This window comes from Mastigoproctus giganteus, chromosome 6, assembly GCF_048544385.1.
Source record: "Mastigoproctus giganteus isolate SK-2022 chromosome 6, ASM4854438v1, whole genome shotgun sequence".
In the NCBI taxonomy this organism is placed as follows: domain Eukaryota; kingdom Metazoa; phylum Arthropoda; class Arachnida; order Uropygi; family Thelyphonidae; genus Mastigoproctus; species Mastigoproctus giganteus.
Genome location: NC_143580.1, coordinates 217,813,532 through 217,830,140, shown reverse-complemented (window position 1 = coordinate 217,830,140; position 16,609 = coordinate 217,813,532). Strand labels below are relative to the sequence as shown.

Genomic DNA, 16,609 nt, shown 5'->3' with positions numbered 1-16,609 from the left:
TTGACACTGTTGCGCATGGAAGACTATTGTACAAATTGGAGCAGAATGGTATTAAGGGTAAGTTGCTACAATTGATAAAAGGATGGTTAAGTGCAAGAAGACAGAGGGTGGTAATCAATGGGTGCTGCTCTTCTTGGACTAATGTTATTAGTGGAGTCCCACAGGGTTCAGTGTTGGTCCACTGTTTTGTATATTTATCAATGATATTGATGAAGGTATATCAGGCTTAATGTCAAAGTTTGCAGATGATACAAAGGTTGGCAGGGTTGTTAATGACAGCTATGGCAGGGTGCTAAAACAACAGGATCTAGATAATTTGGGCAGATGGGCTAAGAAGTGGCAACTGAAGTTTAACCTTGACAAATGCAAAGTACTTCATATGGCTACCCATATGCATTACTTTGCATTTGTCAAGGTTAGAAGTAACCCCAGAGAAATGTACCAACTGTGTGGTACTACACTTAAGGTGATAGAAAATGAAAAAGACCTGGGAGTAATTGTGCAGTGAAATTTTGCTAGCAGGGAAAAGGAGGTGATTATCCCTCTGTATAAGGCAATGGTCAGGCCACGCCTTGAGTACTGCGTACAGGTCTGGAGGCCTCATTTTAGGAAGGATGTAGATTTACTTCAGCGTGTAGAGAGAAGGGCAACAAGTTGGTGAGGGGAATGAAGGGATCCTCTTACCAAGAGAGGCTTAAGTTCTGCAAATTGCAGTGGCTGGAGACTAGGCACCTGTGCAGTGATCTGATTGAGGTATATAAGGCCTTGAATGGGTTGAGCACGTTGAATTCTGATGGGATCCTTCCACTTGTTCAGATTACGAACCTAAAGGGGCATAAATTCAAATTAAGAAAAGACAGATGTAGAATAGATGTGCGGAAATTTGCCTTTAGCCAGCGGTGGTTAATTGCTGGAACAAACTTCCATCTGTCGTTGTGGAAGTTGATAGGTTGAATAAATTTAAGGAGGAACTGGACAGGCATTTGGAGGCAATGGTGTGGTTTTTTTTTTTTTTTTTTTTGGCTGATGCTGCATAAGCTTGTACACTTGCTTTCTTGCATCACATATTATTACTACTATAATGAAGTATTTTAAAGAATTGTATTGGATTATACTTTTGTAATTTCTAGTTATTTAAGCATTAGATTAGACTTCTGATTTAACAATCAACTCTTAATTTATAATAGAACATGTTCGTTCCTTAATTTCATTTTTTTTTTCCTGTTCATTAGAGAAATTGTACGGCAGCCATTAAGAATACCAGAGGGTATTTCGCCAGAAGCTGAGGATTTATTAAGAAACTTGCTCTGCAAGGAAAGGAGCAGGCGCCTAGAATTTCAGGGTGAAGCAATTAAGCATCATCCATTTTTCCAAGTAAGTATTTTGCCCTACCTATAATATGGGCTCTGTAGCTCTTTTTAGCTTCAGTGAATAAGTGTTCATCTATTTGATGAAAATGTTCTCAAGGAACATCATTTAGATGTTCCTTGCTTTTGAGAATGTGTATATAGCCATAAAAACTTAGGCCTATATATATAATCATCCAAATCTGTTAGTTGTATGGATAACTGTAATAATACATATTGGTCTTGGATTTATCAGCCTTCCATTCTCTTGTCTTTTGTACCATCCTATTTCTTTAGCCCAAGTGAGAAGAAATTTCTTGTCTTCTAATATGCACTTTGCACCATTGCACTGAATTCTTGTTCACTATCTAGGCCTATTGCTATTAAATTTTCTTTGATCATATGTTTAGTTAATCTACTCTTGCTTTATTTCTTGATGCACAGTGCAAGCATGGTATTCAGAATAGTTTCATTGGAAATGTATTGCAAAATAGCTTCTTTAAAAGCTGTGGTTTGATTTTTATAGGCAATTCCAGTGTCATAAAGCATCAATCTGATGTGGAGACTTGCAAAAATGGTCAGGGAAACTGGGAATATCTGTTGATTGCTCATTGACTGTTGTTCACTCGGGAACATTTAGCACAAGGTAGGAAGAGTCTAGCAACAAATCCATGCAAGTCACTATGAAAGTTTGTAGAACAAAAGGGACTCTTATGCAGTGGTGGGGAAATTAAAACTGCTTCTGTACAAATTACATGTGTGCAGCAATGTTTTCCACCAGACTAAGAAAACAAAGCTGTTACTGTAGATGGTTACTATAAAAGCTGGATAAAGACCCATAGATATTAGACTAGGCTTTCTTCTGAGAGTTCTGCTGTAATCTTACTGGCTTAGTAAACTCTTGGTAAATTTTTCTGTATTATATAGAAAATCCCCATGAAATCTTTCCCTCCCCCACACACACACAACCTGTGAAGGTCAGTTTGGTGTGCAATGAACCATTGCAGGATCCTAGTGCCAATCTTTTTTGCAGACACCATTACCTCTGTGGTACATTAATATAGTCCATGGGAATTCCTGCAACACCGCACTGAAGAACAGATGAAAATATGGTTTTGGCAACAAGTCAACTCTCATGCATCAGTGGCTGAGCTATCCCTCTTCTGAGAATGCATAAATTCAGAAGAATTATGGCCACCATACTTAAAAGATCTGTTGCCATTATTCTACTGTTTTGAGGCCGTGTCAGCCTCACAAAAACAAAATGCCTACAACAATAATTTGCACATGCTGAAATAACAGAAGTGCGACATATCCAGTATCATTCCTAACAATGCAGGTGTTGTTTTTGAATGATGCTTCATTGAGCTGAGCACAACGAAGTATAACTTTTTTTTGTGACAGGTTTAAGTATTGCTAGCCAAAAATTTTACTTTTAAAATTGTCTCCAAACCTCTCTTACTCGGTTATTTGCATTTTCATGAGCTTATTTAATGTTCACCTGTACACTAGTTTACTCATGCCAGTAGTACTTTTTCAGCAGTGGTTTGAAAAATATTGCTCATTCTTTGATTGATGTAATGTTCTCGTTCTCTGCACAGACATGCTAGTCTCAATTTTTGCTGTCAACTGTATTTAATACCCGTGGTGAATATTTTTCCAAACTCTTTCATAAAGTAAAGACTTAATATTGAAGTAATTAAAAAATCCTCTGCTCCCTTCACCTTTAGATAAGGTGTTGGTGGAATGGGCTCGGGTAAAAATGCAATTTGATATTTTTTTTTTTTTTTTTCCTGTATGACTCATTCTTGGAAAAAATTCCAATTGTTGTACAAATTAACTGGACCTGGAAAACTGCTGCGTAAAATTGTCCGTGAGCAAAAATACCAACTTTGCTGAAAGTTTGATTTGTTGATTATGATAATAGATGCTAAGAAATTGTCTCCTCTACAATTTCTTCTCTTCAATTCTTGGAATTTGAAAATTGGTTGGAGAACTCTTTGAATTTTTTTTTTTCCTCAATTTTTGGTGTTAAATAAAACCTATTTCAAAAGGAATCTGGTCAATCTTTTTTTAGTCTTTGAGTTTTCAGAGTTCAAAAAGCATTCTGGACAGTGGGACGTAAGCAAATTATTATATAGAATACATTTGTGTATATGTGCAGTCATTCATAGTAAAAGCAATGCAAAGGTGTATGCAATACTTGAATTATAGTAATGCTGATGGGCATATAAAAAGCTAAAAATTAAACTAAATGAGATTACTTTCTATTCTGTTATGTTTACCATATTATGAGCAGATATGTCTATTATTTACTCTTTAGGATTTGGATTGGGATGATCTTGTGGAATATGGATTCAGCAGTACAATAGAAGATAACTAACTCTGCAGACTCTTCACCAACCATTCCTTAATTGGAACAGTAGGCAAAAATTCTGTTTTGGAAAACCAGTTAGATTATCAGGTATGACAATTATTGTTATAGATAAAATTAGTAAAAGTTTAATGAAGGTTTAATTATGGTAATTAAGATAAGCATGATAAATCAACATGTCAGAAACATAAAAACCATACTCAAATATTGTTTAAATTTTAGGAAAATAATATGAAACCAATAAGGCAGTTAAAATAAGTAATCTGCCTATTATGGACCATCCAAGCTATACACATTGGCTTCCTCCAGATGGACTCAAACCAACATCTTTCTGAATGGGTGCCAAGTGACTGGGCCACTGTGCTGATGTCAGTGAACCAATATAATTATAAAATTAATTTTATAATTAAGCCATTAAGTTCCCTCAAATCAGTTATTACTGTTTAAATAAACAAAAGTTGAATGAAATTATATAATTCTACTAACTAATCAAAATCTAGTCCATTTATAATATGGAATATAATAAATTTAATGAAAAAAATTTAAACAAAGCTACTCAATCTACCTGGAATGTAGGAGGATTAAGTTATCTTAATTTTTTTGTTCATTATCATGGAAGAAACTTGCCTTGAACATGACTGCCTCAGCCAGTCATTGACTGTAATTGTGATCCCATTGTAAGCAGTGTTGGTTTTGGTTCCTAAACTTTTAATATTTCCACTAATGCTAAAGAAGCACAAGAACATTATTTCACCTATTACAGTATTAGTTTTCTGTTAGTTATACAATCGTTTTCATTAACTGCAAATCACACCCAACTTTAATGACAGTAGTATTCAATTTTTTTATGTAAACTGAATATCTATCACCCAGCCTCTTAAATGCTGATGCCTGAAGGTTGTGGTATAATTTTAATTTTGAAACTAGTGAATCTCTTTTCTTCATAAAAGAATCCCCCCTTTACTTTCTTAAAGTTGGATCCTTTAGTAGAGTCAGATTGTCTTAGTTTGAGTGAATGTATGTATTGTTGACATTATCATGTCCAAATGCTAGATCTTCAGCATCTAAAAGATTTGAATTTTCTGTTATTCTTGGCATTTTCTTCTAGTCCAGTGATGCCCAATCTGTGGGTCACCTTAATTTGTTAAGGGTCAGGAAAACATTAAGTTGTATTTTTAGTAAAATATGGATAAATAGTTCAAGAAAGCATTACTTCTAACTACATTTAATGCACACCATGCCAACCATGTGCTACTTGTTGCAACATGCATGTCTGGTTTTGCTGTATGTTAGCCAAATCATCAGTTAGTATTGCATAGTTGTAATGTGTACGTGCTTTTTAATCATAAAACTAACAATCTGGTATTTATTTCTTGGTGTCAGTAACTTCAAGTGAAAAACGACTTCAGTGAGAAGGTGTTCATGACTAAGTAACAAATTACTTCAATAATGATAGTAGCAGTGATAAAGCCATAATGCATCATATGCACAGATTCATTCCAGTGAATCTCTGAAACCAGCTAAATTACAACATTAGCATTGGCAAGGGCACATGATGCAAGAAAGCAAGCTTATATAGCATCAGCCAAAAAAAAAAAAAAAAAAAACACACACACCCTTCTCATTTCACCCATCCACCCACTCCAAGTGTTTGTCTAGTTCTGCCTTGAATCTGTTTAAGCTATCAACTTCTACGACAGATGGAAGTTTGTTCCAGCAATCAACCACCCACTGGCTAAAGGCAAACTTCTGCACATCTATCCTACAACTGTCTTTCCTCAATTTGAATTTATGCCCTCTCAGGTGATTATTCTTAGCAAGAGGAAGAATCCTATCAGCGAGCATGCTCAAAAACCATTCAAGGCTTTATACACCTCTATCAGATCACCTCGCAGCTGCCTAGTCTCCAGACACTAACTTGCAAAACTTAAGCCTTTCTTCATAAGAGCAACCCATTGTTCCATTCACTAATCTTGTTGCCAGGTGGGAAGGAGCAGCAGTGCATAGCACATGCTTCTTGATTAGACCGGGGTTCGAGCCCGTCACCACCAAATACGGAGGATGCGGAAAGGTCAGGGAATGACCACCGCATATCCCAGAGCAATATGGCCTTAGTTGCTAATGCTCCTAAAAAACCAAATAACAAACAAACTAATCTTGTTGCCCTTCTCTGTACTTGTTCCAACAGCTCTACATCTTCCTAAAATGAGGCATCCAGACCTGTATACAGTACTCAAGGTGTGGCCTGACCATTTCCTTATACAAGGGGATAATGACCTCCTTATCCCTGCTAGAAAAATTTTTGTATATCATTGACAAGACACCATGAGCTACTCTTGTAGACTGTCTGCACTGTCAGAAAACTTCATATCTGCCTGCACAATTATTTAAGTAATAAATGTGATTGTTTAAGAAGAGTGGTGATATGAAAATAGCCACCATTTAAGGGATTTGACATCTTCATTAAAAAAAAAAATTTCTCACTGCAACACTCTTTCCCAAGTTTTAGTTCAGTCAGAGCTTTACTGAGTTGGTAAAATGGGTTGCCTCAAAAAGGTTGAACCTCTGTTCTAATCAACCTTTTTATAAATCCTATATAGTTTTCACAAGTGGAATTGCTACACAAAAGTGATCTAAATAGATATTTGATCTGTTTATCAACAGGATTTGCCCTTTTCACTCTCCCTTTCTAGGCGTAGGGAAGAGAGAAAGGTTGCATGAGTTTTTCTTCCAGGAACTAGGAATTCTCATCCCAGTAATCCAGCTTGAGGGGGATCTGCATTTTTTATGTGAATTTTAAAGACAGCTAAACAGATTTCTACTCATCCTGTTGCAATTGCAGCATCAATAAATCCACTAACAAAGGGCACACCATATGGTGTTTTCACTTAAAACCAGATAACAACAGAGCATCTCAAAAGCAGTTTAAAGTGTGTAAAAAAAAAAAAAAAAAAACTTAGTTTCTTTGCATATATTTGAAATTTTTTTTTTTGATATGAAATTTAAAAAACTAATTGTCTTCAAATTGATTTTTGAATAATATGAATTCAGTCTTTGAAATTTTTGTACATTTTTGGAAATACAAGTAAAAGAAATTAAGTGTTTATTTTTGTTTTACAGATTTTCAGTTGTACAGCAATGATGGTCACTAAATATCCTGGTATTCCAACTAGTTCATGGCTGAACTTCTTCCCTCCCGTGGGTCTGACACCTTGTCGTGGTGGGAGGGCTTGTGTATCTGAATGATCATGAAGAAATTTTTTGTAACCATAAATGGTTACAAAATAATGGGAAAGCCACATGTGAAAGATCAACAAAGATCAGACCAAAGTTTATACTCTGTATAGTATTTCATTTCAATCTTTGTTATTACTGCCTACATTTGAGAAGGCATGGTCAATGTGCCATATTTTACAATGTTAAATAGCAATTCCTATTAAAGCCTAAAAATAAATAATTGAAAAATTAAGTGTGGAATTTTGTAACTAAAAGTGCATACTTATGGGGCAAGCTGTAAATTATAACAAACCCCAAATTTATCAGTTTATTCCATGTACATAAACTAATCTCAACATGCACAAAAACAAAGAAGTGGTGATATTGAGCAGTTGTTAATTTCATGTGCATTTTATGTTAACAACTTGACTGAATATATTTCATGGCATGTTTGGTGCCATTAGATGCAACAGTGGCACCAAATGTTTTAATTAGGTCTACAACAGATTTGTAACACTAACAAAATTGGTATGTTCAAATTTTTAGAAATTTTATAAAGCTAATCAGTCCTGTTATAATAACTGTCTGAAGGTGAATTAAGGTTACCCTGTTGTAATACAAATAGCTATTAAACCTTTTCTAGTTTCATTAATGAATATTTTCCAAAATAGAAAATACATGCTGCTTGTTGAAGAAAAAGTTTGCACATCACTTAGCAAAATTCAAAACATTTTCAGAGTAAATTCCCAACAATAAATATTCAAAATGCTGAATATTTGTTGTTATGAATGCAAATAATTCAATTAACCCATAATAGTCAGGCACTTTTATAATGTGGGTAGGGTAGCATGGTTTTTTGTTTTTGTCCAGCAAAAGAAATTGACCATAGAACACTCAATTTACAGACGGTATACACAGAACAATGTGGCTTTAGTTGCTGATGTTCCTAAAACCTTTCTACAACACTCTTCTTGAATAAATCTTCCCTTCTCATCTCCATATTTTTAATGTCCTGCAGAAACCCCCTTGCCCTGACCAAAGAAAACAATTACAAGCAGATTATATTGATGCCTCAGTCTTCATTGTATTTGATGTTTGACTACATATTTCTAAATTTAATGGTGATATTTCTTCCCCCCCCCCCATGCTGACACATAAATTTGCTATTGTACAGCTGGGTGGCTTAATGCAAAGCAGAAATTAAGTTCAGGTGGAACATATTTATTGTGATGAGACTGTAATAAAAATTCAGTGTATCCCTGCTATTTTGTAATTCCCTCCTTTAAAAAGCAAGTGCCAGTTTGCTTACAATCCCCTATTCTAAAAAATACCAAAGGGGGAAAAAAGACCTTATTTCTGAGATCCTAGGTAAGAAAATTAGTTGGTTTTAAATTTTATAAAACATTTAAATGTGGAAGTAGAAATAAAACACTAACATCGCTATATCTGTTTTCATTCAGCGTTGTCACTCTTCTTCCATCCCAAAGCATCAATGAACAAAAACACTAAAGCTTTATGTAGAGGTACACAGACTGTCACTGAAGCAAAGTTTATCAAGGTTGTTTCAGTGACAATTTCTTTCAAGTAGTCCCAAAGAGAAACTGCTAGGTGTCTCCAGTACATCAATATTAGCAGAGCATAAAGCACAAAGTTCCCATGCTGGGAACATGATCAAAAGTAAGCACTTAAATCTCTTGCTATTCACAATCATTTGAAATGCTAACCTACTATGAACTGGAACAAGCTAGGTTATACAAAAACCATTCAATTATTCACAGTATGTGTTTATAAAAAGACACTGATTCCCAAAAAATGGGAAAGTATGTTTCTAATCAGAATGGCCATTGCATTATGTGTTGGTGGTTCACCCATGTCCAGTCCTTTCCTTCCCACTGTTATCCAATTTCAAAAATAAATTAAGTTTGAGAAGGACATTAGGTAGGAATACTTCTAAGTGAGTAAATTGAATAAAACTATTTTCTATGTCTAGGACAAATGCTTGGAGATATGAAAGCTATATAAAGTCATTGTTGGGAACTGAATCTGTGTATATAGCTTTGAGAAAAATGGATGTGCTACTGAGTATGTGTCAATTGCATATTGTACTCTGCCATGAGAAGTATTGCTTTTTATTTAAACTGTAGAGTACTCAAACCAGATTTCAATCCATTTTGAGATCTTATTGGGCATTATGAAGACCTGAACAAACCAATGAGGAGATATCCACAATATGTGAGATAGTGCACTAAGTAAACAGTCTAGGACAACAACCTAGAGTTGTGAAAGCTATATAGTCACTGTATACACATGGATTTAATTGCCACAGCTTATTTTTGACATGGCTATGAACAAACTAGGTTTTAAAGTCACTATTATAAATCCCCCCCCCCCAATTTCTTGTTGTGGACAACTTCACAACATGCCCATAGAGGAGATCCATTAAAAAAAAAAAAATTAAATGCAGGTCTGGGTAGTAGAATAGATTTAAATTAAAGGCTAGTATACAAATGAAATGAGAATTGTTGCTTACTACTGCAGGTGTCAACAACATTCATATTGTGCTTTAACTTTTTTTTTTCTGTACAGATCAATTTTTTGTTGCTATTGGTAAAGTTTTGTTTGAACTGTGCCTCTAAGTGAATCAGTGTTTTAACCATTCAATGGAAAAATGAGTGATCATAATGGGGAGCGAAGAATTGTAGTTTTTGTTAAAAACGGTTGTTATGGTAAGTGTACGATGATGAAACCATGAGTCAGCCACGTGTGTACAAATTGCACAAGCTGTTCAGAGAGAGAGAGAGAGAGACACACAATATGCCCAAGAAGACACGAGTAATGAAAGCTAACTTTAACGACAGATCTGAATTTTGAAAAAAATTCGAGAGATCTTGAACCAAGAAAAGCTATTGGGTAAAACTTTAGAACCGGGTACCGCTTGGTGTGTACTTTGAATGGTTGGAGTGAAGGACATGATTGGTTCTCCCCTCCTAATAATCAGGCAATTGGAGGACTCTGGTGAACAGTCATGTCATGTGACCCTTTGTTCATTAAGTGACATTGCCTCAGATTTTATGGAAAATCTAGACGTTTTATACTTTGCTAGTACCATATATATGTAAAACATAAAAAAAAAAAAAAAAAAAAAATCTTTGTATAAGTGAATATTATTCTCCCAAAAAAAAAAAACTTGCTTGAATTCATCCCGAATTATTGGTGTAACATAACCTAATCTTTTTTTCACTAGCCAAAAATGAAAGTATCAAAACTACACTTTATTTCCTGAAGCGTACAGGGAGCAGCAATCATGTCTGTCACTTCAGCTGTTTGTTGGCCACACTTAGTGGCACCCTATTCTAAATTTTAGCTAGTTTTTCATCAAGGCAATGTTATTCCTCTACCACAATGAGAAGGATTTTAATAAAAAAAAAAAATCACAACATTGGAGCACGTGCCTTATTTCTATTCCTGAAAATTAAAGTCCAGCTCAAAGATTTGAGGTATCTTCCGAGGACTCTGCTTGCTGATGTTTAATATCGTGGAAATTGTAAATGGAGCCCTGAATAGCTGCAGATTGGAGTACTTTGAGGGAATAAAGATTAAAATGATTTAAAAATTTTCTCCTTTTTAGCTCCTCATGTTGTACTTCTCCTTTCAAGCTGTGCCTGCCTTTATTTAGAGTACTGCAATACCAAAGCAACTAGTGTAAAAATGCCTCCATAATGTGAGACCGACGACGCTCTAAGTAGCAACCCAGTGTGTTCATAGACCTTGAAATGTACTCTGTGCTCGTACATAAGTTTTTTTCAATTGTGGCAGTTTTTATCATGCACTTCTTTTAAGGTAAAATAAAAGAAATATGAAATGAGTTTCAGCTTCGAGCAGAGTACACTTAGTCATAGAAAATAATTAAAAACGATTAATGATAACACAGATAGGTCAGGTCAGTTACACTAAACAAATATAAAGTAATACCACTTTGAAATGGTAAGTCTTAACTTGACAAATAAGGACTAATATACTTTGGAGTAGAATATGAAACCATACAAGTTAAAATATTGATCTCTACATTAACTAAAGATGGTAATACACCACTTAAAAATAGGGGGGGGAACCTAGTCAACAACTGTAAATAATGGAATAGGGGGAGAATATTTACACTGAGTTGCAACAAAATGGGCATTACACCTCATGAGTGTTGCTAACTAAATAAACAATGTAGATTTTTGGATCAAGTCAAAAGGGTGAAAATTGATTATACAGAACACAGACTAAAAGGTTAACAGTAGCTGCAAGCAGAGGCAAAAGTGATTCTTTCATTGCTTCTATTGGACTGAGCAGCAGCATGGAAAGCAACGTAATGGAGATTTCCAGGACTTGGAGTCAGTGGAACAAATAAACACATGGGCTGTGTTAGGGTAACTAAGAGTAGAAACAGGTGCATGTACTCCAATGCTAGGAGTATAGTTAATAAATTTTATGAGCTTGAAGTGCTAATCAAGACGTTGGGATATCAGATGTGGTGTTGCACAGACATAAACAGTGCAGAATTGTAATTTGGGGAGTACAATGTACAGAAAGGATACAGGACAGGAGGGGTTGTGCTGTTGAGAAACAATCTAAGGAAGTGCATCCAATTGATGTTGGTGGACAATGCAGTGTTGAGTCTGGTGTGACATAAGCACTGGGAAAGGAAAAATGAGAGATGTGTTGTAGGCCTGATGAGCAATTGTGCAGAGAAATAGTGGGCCACTAAATCAGAATGTCTTATAAAGGGGGATTTTAACTTTCCAGATATTGACTGGAACTTGTGTGTTGGTCACTTGCACACAAGCAAGACTATTGGATGACTTTTCTATAACAGCATGTTTGAGAGGGAGTAATACTCTTGATCTGATTATCAGCAGTGATCATTCATGCATTAAGAATTTCCAGATAAAGGAACCACTGGATGACAGTGATCACAATGTACTGATATAGGAATTACTTAAAGATTTAACTACCACCAAGGCTAAAGCGAAGGGGTTTTGCTTTCGTAAAGGTGACTACAGGAGTTGCAGACAGTTTTTAAATTCTGTACACTGCGATCAACTGATGATGTTACCAATGTTGAATTCTAAATGGGAAGACTTCAGGGACCTAATTTTGGAGGCTACTAGGCTTTTCATTCCAACTAAGAAATACTGTTTAAAGTTCAGGCCTAAATGGATGTCAGATGAATTTGAGGCTCTTGGCAGAGAAGAAAAATGTATGGAATGCATATAAAATATCAGGTGACACAGAAGCCCCTGACAGATATAAGCTTGTCTGTAATCAAGTCACAAAGGAGGTTAGGCAAATTACGAGAAAACTTTGGCAAAGGATGCCAAGAAAAACGGCAAAACGTTATTTCCTTATGTAAACTCTAGAAGGAAAGGGATGAATCAGATTGGACCACTTAACATTGATGGGTTGACTATTCATGGTCATTCTCCGGTATCTGATAAACTGAATGAGTATTTTGCATCTACATTCGGTGTTGGGAATGGCAGAAATTTATCGAACTCTAACAGGGAGCTAAGTGATTTTTTAATATCTGAGAGCGAAGTGGAGGAGAAATTGAAGTAACCATAAGGAAGGCACCTTGGGTGGACAGGATCTATCCTGTTATATTAAAGGAGGCAGCAAAGGAAGTAAGCAAACCCTTAGCCATAATTATGAGAGCTTTCTTGGACTCAGGGAAGGTCCCCATTGGACTGTAGGCAGTGGTGAGCTATAGGGGGCACGCGAGAGCCCATTATTTTTTTTTTGAAAATTTGCGAGCCCATTGTTGAAACGATCATTTATTTTACATGTGAAATCCTGAATGCAATTATTGAGTATACAGCGGGGCAACATCCCCAGCATTTTAATGGCTCAATCAATCAGTTATGTATTTTAAAATTTCTTCATTTTTGATTTAATTACAGTTGGATTCCTGTTTAACCAACTTCTTTATAGCAAATTTTTTTGAAATCCTATTGGTAATTACATTTAAAATGGTTTCTGTTGAACGAAGAAAATTTCCATGTAAAGAATGGATTAGGAGAGAACTTTGTATGCATTGTTTTCACCTCTGGCCATTAAGGCAATTTAGGTAATTAAAAAGTGCGAATTAAGGGTGAAAGGGATTGCCGTTTCACAATGTTAGTGGTGTCCGTAAAACCTATGCAGTCACATACCGAGAAGTCGCCCTAGTCAATATGCTTTCCATAGCCAGTCAGAGGATTAAGAAGATTCTCAACACTGATCGCCTCTGGTCAACCTTTGTTGTGGTTCCCCTTTACTCCTACAAGAAGTTATGTTTTTCAGAGAAGTGGGTGATCCACGCCTTCCAGTAAATTTCTCCTGTCTGTTTACATGGTCACAGTAGCTGGATATCTGAGTGATTCCAATATTTTTATTATTATTAGCTATATAGTGCAAGGAAATCTGAGGCTTATGCTGCACCAGCCAGAAAATAAAAAAAAAAAAAAAAATTTCTGAATTACCCTGAGAGAGAATGAAAGTCAGAAGTAGAAGGGAATCACCAAGGAAGAGAAGAATGATATCCAGCTCAGGACCCTGGGTTTTGCACAGTATTCAAAGAACTAGTGACAATAGCAATGTGGGGGGGGGGGGTTTAAGGTAACTAAGATATTATACAGGGTTATTCAAAACGAAGTCCTGGGTTTCAGAATTTTTTTTTGGGAAAGCACGTGTCATAATCATTTGTTGCCATCGCGAAAGAACGCATAATATCTCAAGTTTCGTTCCCACGCTCGTGATGTTCGGTATGCTGCACGGCTAAACCACCAGATGGCATTGGATGCATACCGCTGTGCAGTCGTTTGTTTGCCTGTGATGCCAGTTCTGCTCTGTTGCGACATGGCTTCGGAATGTAATGAGAAAGCTTGTGTTGGAGTTTCATGTAAGTAAATCTGTTACCATTGTGCAATGCCACTTTCAGACAAAATTTAAGAAAGATCTGCTGACAGACAAGACAAACGATGGTATATGCAGTTTAAGGAGACAGGGGAAAAAGGGTAAAAGTCCTGGTCGCTCGCCCATATTAGATGCTAATGTGGAACGCAGTAGGGAAATGTGTGCGAGGAGTAACTTCTGCAGAACCACATGGAACAAGATGACACGTTTGATGACAGTGATTTTTTCTGATGAATCAACCTTCCATTTGTCAGGGAAAGTGAATAAGCAGAATGTGCGATTTTGGGGGACATCAAATCCGCATACACATGTGGAACATGAGCGGGACTCTCCAAAAGTAAATGTCTTTTGCACCATATCTCAAAGGAAAGTTTACGGTCCATTTTTCTTTTGTTAAAAGATTGTAACTGGGGAGATTTATCTGGATCTATTATGCTTATGGCTTCTACCCCCAACTACAGGACGATAGTGCGAACTTCATCCTACAGCAAGATGGTGCCCCATGTCACTTCCACCCCATAGTCTGGAATTTCTTAAACCGCCATTTACTGCAGCGATGGATCGGACGTGGAAGTGCAGCAGATCAAATCCTGGCCACCTCGGTCTCCCGACCTAACGCCATTCGATTTCTTCCTGTGGGGTTTCATAAAGGATAACGTTTTTGTGCCTCCCTTACCTGCGACTATACCAGAACTGAAAGATCGGATCACCAAAACCATTGACAGCATCACTCCTGACTTACTAAGCTGTGTGTGTGGGAAGAATTCCTTTTCCGAGTTGATGTCTGCCGGATCACTAAAGGCTCTCATATTGAACATTTATGAGGTATGTAAAAAAACTTCATTACTATACTTGCATTCTGGAAATATTTCTTTCTTCCTATGTCTGCTCATGTGTATACAGGAATTGTTTAAAACCCCAGACTTCATTTTGAATAACCCTGTATAAACTTTATGAAGATGAAATGTTGACAGATTTTGGAACTTCGTCGAGGCTTTCACTGTATAGAAAATATTCTAAACTTTAATGGCATACAGGCAATAATTAAAAACAAACAAAACTGTATGCACATCTCCAAAAATCCAGTGCGAATTAATGATTGCTAAAGAACCTGATGTGGAAACTATAAAGGTCAGGTGACAATGTAGCTTGCGGATGCCAATTGTGGGTTGGAGGAATTATCCCGCTTTGTGCAAACATTTTGAATCAGAAGTTAAATATTCCAGATTATTGAATCGACTTTTAATCTGGAATTTCGTAACCATTTAGCACTAATGATCGACATCCCGCAGGTGCTCTCTTACCTTTCAGAAGCTTTACAGAATTACTATGGTAAAAGCAGATAAATTAATTATTCTATCAATGCTATCGCTAATTTGAAAAATTATGAAGCTAAAATTGAGAGCATGTTGAAGTGAAAAGAATTTGAAGGAATCAAATTCGAAATGTAAGATTCAAAATCTTACAGAATAAAAATAATAATAAGTTGGTTTTTATTAATTAAGAAATAGGAGTTCTTGTTGTTAGTGAATACGAAAGTAATATCGTCTGATTTCAATAATAAGAATTTTTCAGCCTGGAATATAAATTTAATGGGTAGTAAGAAATAAAAGCAGAGCCATCAACTTCCGTTAGAAGCGGGGAATAATTGTAGAAAACTACTGTAAAGCGGCATGGGTCCAAACAACAACAGGCAAATTAAGGTTTATGCAGGGTCAAACTTAGTAGGGACAGTCAGGTCATAAACAGGGAGTGGTTTCTTGACCAGCACATAAGTTTCCAAATATAGGTGCTGTGGTCAGGAGATGTGGTTTTAGAACGCTACGGGGCCAAAGGTGTTATACGAGAGGGGAAGAGTTGTTTTTTGGATAATCGGCAAACATCTAAGGGCACACAGTATGGAAGAAAATCTGGTAGAATTGTAAAAAGTGGGTGTATGGTAACGCGTGCTACTGGGCAGACTGAGTAAGGGGTTTTCTAACAAATGAGAGAAGAATAAATCCGTAAATAAGTATAGGATTGGAAGGAGTCACTGAGAATAGGCGTGGTGAAATCGGGAGTAAGATGAAAGAAAAAGGGAGTGAAAGGGTGGCAGACACAGATAGAGTTGAGGTTTTTGTCGGTGTTTCTGAAGATGAGTTAGTCAAACACACCAAGTTGAGGTTTTTGTCGTGTTAAAGAAATATGAGTTAGGAACACACTAAGTTGAGGTTTTTGTCATGTTAGGAGCACACTAAGTTGAGGTTTTTGTCGTGTTAGGAAATATGAGTTAGGAGCACACAAAGTTGAGATTTTTTGGTGTTAGTGAAAATGGTTTAGAGTAAGACAAAGTTGAGATTTTTGTCGGAGTTGGTTAGGATGAGTTAGAGAGAAAGTGGAGATTTTAGTTAGTGTTAGTGAAATGAGTTAGTCTGTCAGAGTTGAGCAAGTGCTGACCAGTTTAAGATGGAGTAGTTAGTTGAGAAAGGGTAGATAATTTTTAAGATAGAATTAGTGAGAGAGGCAGTCGAGTAAGTGGAGAGAATAAGTTAAGATGTATTAGTCAGTCAGTTAGTCAGTCCATCAGCAAGTCAGTAGCAGACAGTATTTTTGAGCGAAAGGGTTGGAGAAAAGTGCCGTGCAGAAAAATTAAAATCGTTGGACAATAAAGGAAGCCCAACATATTGTCAGTGAAGACCAGAAGGCAACTAATTGAGAAGGCAGAATATGGTGAAGTTAGCTCATCGTAGGATCT

General features: G+C 36.3%; 1 protein-coding gene across 1 annotated transcript in view; it reads left to right on the top strand.

Moving 5' to 3' along the window:
- The window catches only part of LOC150084981 (ribosomal protein S6 kinase 2 beta-like), a 29,425-nt gene extending 22,022 nt beyond the window's left edge, over positions 1-7,403 (top strand). The window contains exons 5-7 of the mRNA XM_090375680.1: positions 1,233-1,374; positions 3,670-3,810; positions 6,841-7,403. Coding sequence (XP_090231806.1) covers positions 1,233-1,374; positions 3,670-3,729 — 202 coding nt within the window. The 3' untranslated portion in view covers positions 3,730-3,810; positions 6,841-7,403. The remainder of the gene's footprint in view (positions 1-1,232; positions 1,375-3,669; positions 3,811-6,840) is intronic.
- Positions 7,404-16,609: the final 9,206 nt, after the last annotated feature.